Source organism: Myotis brandtii, unplaced genomic scaffold, assembly GCF_000412655.1.
Source record: "Myotis brandtii unplaced genomic scaffold, ASM41265v1 scaffold482, whole genome shotgun sequence".
NCBI classification, from domain to species: Eukaryota; Metazoa; Chordata; class Mammalia; order Chiroptera; family Vespertilionidae; genus Myotis; species Myotis brandtii.
In genome coordinates this window covers 1,138,419-1,144,441 of record NW_005368420.1, presented here as the reverse complement: position 1 = coordinate 1,144,441, position 6,023 = coordinate 1,138,419, and the positions used below count along the sequence as shown (strand labels likewise).

Below are 6,023 nucleotides of genomic sequence, written 5' to 3'. Positions count from 1 at the left end.
TCAATGATGAGAGAGAATCATTGATTGGCTACCTCCTGCACACTTCCTACTGAGAATCGAGACCACAACCCGGACATGTGCCCTTGACCAGAATCGAACCTGGGACCCTTTAGTCCACAGGACTCTATCCACTGAGCCAAACTGGCTAGGGCTATTTATACCTTTTTAATGGCACAGAAACCTACCAAGGAACAACAGCTCTCACAATTTCGTTTTCTGATTGTTCTTCATTTTTAGCATTTTTATCACCAACACTAAAAACACATTTTCTCACATTTTAGCATTTCTGAAACCTGAATGTGTTTTACAATTGACCAATTTCAGCCTTGTGTCGCATTACATCACAGTAAGTGTCGGCACTGTTTCTTCTTCATAGAACCTAATATAATGGTGGGTCTACAATCAACGGTGTCTGATGTGCTAAGAAATATGGTGCCATAAATTGTACTTTTTCCTTTTTATGGGTCATTTCCTTTCCCATAAGTGAGATGAGCAGATTTGATCCTAGACATTTTCATGATTCCTGATACACACCATCATTTTTCCCCCAGAATAGCTGTGTTGCCCTAGCTGGTTTTGCTCAGTGGATAGAGCATCAGCCTATGGACTGAAGGGTCCCAGGTTTGACTCTGGTCAAGGGCACATGCCAGGGTTGCAGGCCTGATCCTCAGTGTGGGACGTACAGAAGGCAGCAGATTTATGATTCTCTCTCATCATTGATGTTTCTATCTCTCTCTCCCTCTCTCCTCCTGTCTGAAATCAATAAAAATATATTTTTTAAAAAAAGAAAAGAATAGTTATGTGAGTTGACCCAGCCCCTCTGTAGATGTAGGAATGAGGCGATTGCATAACCAGCATCGAGCATTTCCACTTGCTTTTTTGTTTGCCTAATTTAATAAGGAACTACAAATGAAGGAAATACGAACTGTTTCCATTTGCCTTTCTCTGATTAATAACAATAACTGGAACTCAGTTATTGTAATAGGCATTTTTCCTCATTCCTGTTGGAAACACCAAACAATGATCTCAAGGCTGGGAGGTCCCAGACGCAACTTACCTTTTCGTCCTGGGCAGACATTTTCCTGTCCTCTCTGGATCTGGAAAATAAGAAAGCATTTGTCCAGATCTGTCCTCCTGCCATCATTTGTCTTAGTATGCAACACTTTCTTACAAATTTTTTAAAAACTTGATTAAATATCTGAAAGTTGTAAATAATAAAGTTCGAAGGCCACGTACCTAAAAGAATTGATACAGGCACCCAGTCAAATACATGTACACAAATATTCATAGCCAAAAGGTGGAAACAACCCAAGTGTCCATTAACATATAAATGGATAATAAAAGATGTTATATCCATACAATGGAATGTCATCCAGCCATAAAAAGAAACGAAATACTTTTGTAATATATATAAATATCGAATCATTGTTATACATCTGAAACTAATAAAATTTTGTATGTCAATTAGACCACAATAAAAAATTAGTTTAAAAAATGAAGTACAGTCTGGCCAGTGTGGCTTAGTTGTTGAGCATGACCTATGAACCACGTCACAGTTTGATTCCTGGTCAGGCCACATGCCTGGGTTACAGGCTCGATCCCCAGTAGGGGGTGTGCAGGAGGCAGCTGATCAATGATTCTCATCATTGATGTTTCTTTCTTTCCCGCTCCCTTTCTCTCTGAAATCAATAAAAATATATATATATTTTTAAAGTGAAGTACTGACACATGCTATGATGTCTACAAACCTCTAAAACATTATGCCAGACACAAAACATCACATATGACATGATTCCCTTGATATGCAATATCCAGAATATGCAAATCTGTAGACATAGAAAGCAGATTAGTGGTTGCCAGGGATTGGGGGGCGGGGGTTGGGTGGAGAGGGAAATGAGAAGTGAGTTTAATGGGGATGGGGTTTCCTTTGGGGATGATGAAAATGTTCTGGAACTAGATGGAAGTGGTGGTTATACAACACTGTCGATGCACTAAATGCCACTGAATTGTTCACTTTATAGTGCTTAATTTCATGTTATGTGAATTTAACTTCAATTAATAAAACCCCAGACACATAGATTACAGTGTTGAGATTACTGTGGACAGCAGCAAAGAATCTAAATGTCCACCAACAAGGGGTCTGGTTAAGTCAGTTAAGGTACATCTGAGCAGTGGGAGACCCCAGTGCTGTTAAACCTTCATACATGGATGAGGAAAGATGTGAAAAATATAGTGCCCCCATCACATTATATCACAGTGTGTAGAGTCTGATCCCACCTATGTGAAAAAATTCATATGCATTTTTTACAAGTTTGCAAGGATACAGCCAAATTCCTCACAGTGGTTACTGCTGGAGAGAAAGGGAATGATTAGGGGGTATTTTCCTTCTCTCAGCTTTTGGACAGCCTCAACTTTTACAATGACCATGTGCTACTTCTTAAAAATTATTTGTTACATAGTGACATATACATGTAGTAAAAAGTTTAAATAACACAAAAAGACAAGTTTCCTTTCTACCCAATCTTCTCAGAAGCAGCCACTCTTACCACTTTCCTATGTTGCCTTTGCAAGCACATGTATACTTATTCCTTTTCTCTTTCTTTTTTCCTTAAACAAACGTGAGCCCCACACTCGGCTCTGAACCTTGCTCATTTCCCTTTAGGGTGTGGCGGACTGAACATTGGCCCCCTGAGGATGCACACATCCTCACCCTATTCCTCGGGATCTGTAAACACGTCACGTTACCTGGCAAAAGGGACTTTGCAGATGGGATTACGTAAAGGATCCTGAGAACCCCAGTGGGCCCAATGTAATGAGAATCAGACACAGAAGGAGATGTGACCACGGAGGGATAGGTTGGAGTCAGAGAGAGATTTGAGGATTTTATGCTGCTGCCTTTGAAGATGGAGGGAAGGGGGCATGATCCAAGGAATGCTGGCAGCCGGTAAAGGCAAGGATACAGATTCTCCCCTAGACCCCCAGAAGGAACACAGCCCTGCCAACACCTTGATCTTGGCCAACTGAGACTGATTTACCCCCAGAACCCCCAGAAGTCTAAGATAATATATTTATGTTTTTTTCAGCCACCAAATTGTGATCATTTGTTCAGCACGTAGGTTGTTTCCCAATCTTCTGCTGCCCCGTGTTCCAATGAATAACCCTGCACACCGTGTGCTACTTTTATCATTTAAAAAAATACCATCTTGAAAAAAAATTCACAAAGACTTAAAAAAATAAGAGGTTTCTTTCTCTCCCCACAGTACCATACTAAGGGGCACTTAGAGGCGTTTTTGCTGCTTGATTGGCAGAGCAGTTTCTGCAACCAGCACAGTTTGACTCCATGGGTTCCTGTTCCAGCCCCTGGGGGCCCTCCCTCTACTCTCATGAGATGGGTTCAAGTGGAACCATTACCACAAGTGAAGGTGAAGGGAAGAATGAAGGTGCCCTGCAGATTTCCTCCCTTCACAAGGCAGGAAACAGAACTAGCACATCCGTTGAAAAGGATCCAGCTTCAATAATTCAAGCAACAGAAAATTTAATTAAGCCTATTTTTTCATCATTCACATAGCTTTTATTTATTTATTTTTTTAAAAAAATATATTTTACTGATTTTTTACAGAGAGGAAGGGAGAGGGACAGAGAGTTAGAAACATCGATCGATCAGCTGCCTCCTGCACACTCCCTACTGGGGATGTGCCCGCAACCAAGGTACATGCCCTTGACCAGAATCAAACCTGGGATGCTTCAGTCCGCAGGCCAACGCTCTATCCATTGAGCCAAACTGGTTAGGGCCAAGCAACAGAAAATTTAAACCTACCATGACCTCCCCATTAAAATAGACAAAACAAATAAAAATGAGAACACCCAATGCTCATAGGACTGTAGAAAAACTTGCACATATTGCTGGGGATAACTTTTTTAAACAGTCATCAGGTGGTAAGTGGCATGTGCCTTCAGAATGATCATATCCTTGACTTGACCAGTTTGGGAACTATCTCTCAAAGAAATCCCTTGGTAGCAAAAAAAAACAAAACACGTACAATTTGGACAAAAAGTTGAAAATGAAGTTGGTATTACGGCTAGAACCTGGAAACAGCGCATAGACCCCACGTTAGGGAAAAGCTCAGGAAGGCAGTGGGCAGTTAGGAGGAATGGCAATGATGAGGTCTGTGTAGAAATGTAGAAAGATTGCTGTTAAGCAACCTCTGCATGGTTGCACACACTGCCTGCAATCGCACATAATGATCAGAACTATGTGCCAGGTACAGTGCTGGGTTCTGAAGAATCCAAAGTGAAGAGGCAAGAAAAAGGTCAGGGCCCAGGAAGGCTGGCATTTGAGCTGGGGAGACAACTGAGGATCCAAGGAAACGCATAAGCAAGGTAACATCACCCAGGGCCGAGCATTGGAAGGAAAAACAGTAATGCATCCGAGAGCAGGCAAGCGTGGCCTCTGCAGTGGGGTGGGTGGTCAGGGCAGACTTCTGAGTCTTTTATGGTGGTCCCTGAATTGCAAGGAGACCAGTCACAAGAAGATGGCAGGGAAGAACATTTCCAGGAGGAGGAGGAGGAGCACGTGCAAAGGCCCTGAGAGAGCAGAGAACTCAGCATCTCCGAGGAGAGAAGTGTGGCTACAATGGGCAGTGGAGTGAGAGGAGAATCAAGACTCAAGCAGGCCGGATCAATGCTGAGGACCTGGGGGTGGGAATGGTCAAATACAGAACGTGCCGAGGGATAGAAGCTGCTGTGGGCCTAGATGTCAGGACGAGGAGAAGAGCGGGTATGGGAGCAAGAAAACTCTGGGCTTCCTCCTTCTTGCTCAACCAGTGGTGGGGGAGGGCTTGGGGAATGCAGAGCAGTTCTGGAATTGTGTAAGCGGCAGCCTAAAGATTTTCAAACACCTGCTCCTACCAGCCTTCCCTCCAAAGGGTCAGAGCAGGGAGAAGTTGCCACCCCAGCCTTGGTCTTACTCAAGAAGCTTCAGCTGCTGGCGGGGTTGTCCGGAAACCCTGCAGATCTCAGATAGCTCTGACCGACCTCAGGTTAAAGATGTGCTCTCAGAGGGACAGCGATGGGGATGGAGGGGGTTACAGCTTGGTCCAGGCACTAGGCTTCACACCAATCATCTCTCATTTAATCTTCTCAGCCATCCTGTGAGGCAGGCACCATGCTAACCCCGTGGGACCCAGAAGGAAACTGAGGCACGGAGAGGTGAGGTCCCATGGCTAAGTCCACAAGAGCCCCCTGTGCCCCGAGGAGGTGCTGAGTAAAGGCCTGGGAGTTCCTGGAGGACGTTTGCCCTGCTTCCCACCACTCCTGGAGTTAGCCTGGCGCCAACCACCATGCTTACTTCTCGCACCCCTCACCCAGGCGAAGCATTTGCTGCTCTGGGGGTTCTTCCTGCAGGGACAGGCTGGCTGGCTCATTTCCGCGGCCTCCTGGGATACCCCCCCACACACTGCCTCTCCCCTCCACTTCTCTCCCTGCAGCCCAGGTGGGGGTCAGGGCAGGGACGAGGAATACATGGATTTAGGGGTTCACACCAACCTGGGTGTAAGTCCTGGCTCTGCCTCCTTTGTGACCCCAGGCAAGTGGCTTGGCCTCTTTGAATCTCCGCTTCTCCACCTGTGAGAGGGAGATAAGGATGGTACCTCCTCACCTGTTGCTGCTGCCTGGCCTGTGACCAAGTGAAGGCACCTGTTCCAAACTCCAGACAAAAGGGTAGCTCTTCTGCCAACACCCTCACTTCCAAGGGGGATAACTGGGGACAAGAGGGACTTCTCCCAGGTCCTGTGAGTGTCGTCTCCTGTCCTCCCCTCCTATGGACTCTAGGACCCCTGGGCAAGGCAGGGGTTCCAGGGCGGAAATCACTGCCCGCCCCACGCGCTGGGAAACGCTAGAACTGCGGGCACCTGAGGGCGGCCTGGATCCCCGGGGTCCCAGCAGGAAGGCGGGGGTCCCGCTCTCCTCGAGGGCTCGGGCTGGGGCGCAGAGAGAAGGGGCTGCGCATCGAGAGGGGGCGCGTC

The 6,023-nt window shown here is 46.1% G+C and overlaps 1 protein-coding gene across 4 annotated transcripts in view; it reads right to left on the bottom strand.

Annotated features, from left to right (window-relative positions):
• The window catches only part of HVCN1 (hydrogen voltage gated channel 1), a 47,152-nt gene extending 41,174 nt beyond the window's left edge, over positions 1–5,978 (bottom strand). For 3 of the 4 annotated variants that reach the window (XR_001364069.1, XM_014547737.1, XM_014547740.1), the window contains exons 1-2: positions 5,545–5,889; positions 1,058–1,097 (exon numbers count right to left, since the gene is read on the bottom strand). Coding sequence is in view for 3 of the 4 variants with exons in the window: in XM_014547737.1 (XP_014403223.1) it covers positions 1,058–1,078 (21 nt within the window). In the remaining variant the exon portion in view is untranslated. Of the gene's footprint in view, positions 1–1,057; positions 1,098–5,544; positions 5,890–5,909 lie in introns of those variants that run through there. The other variant, XM_014547739.1, reaches the window with a different exon arrangement.
• Between the last annotated feature and the right edge of the window lie 45 nt (positions 5,979–6,023).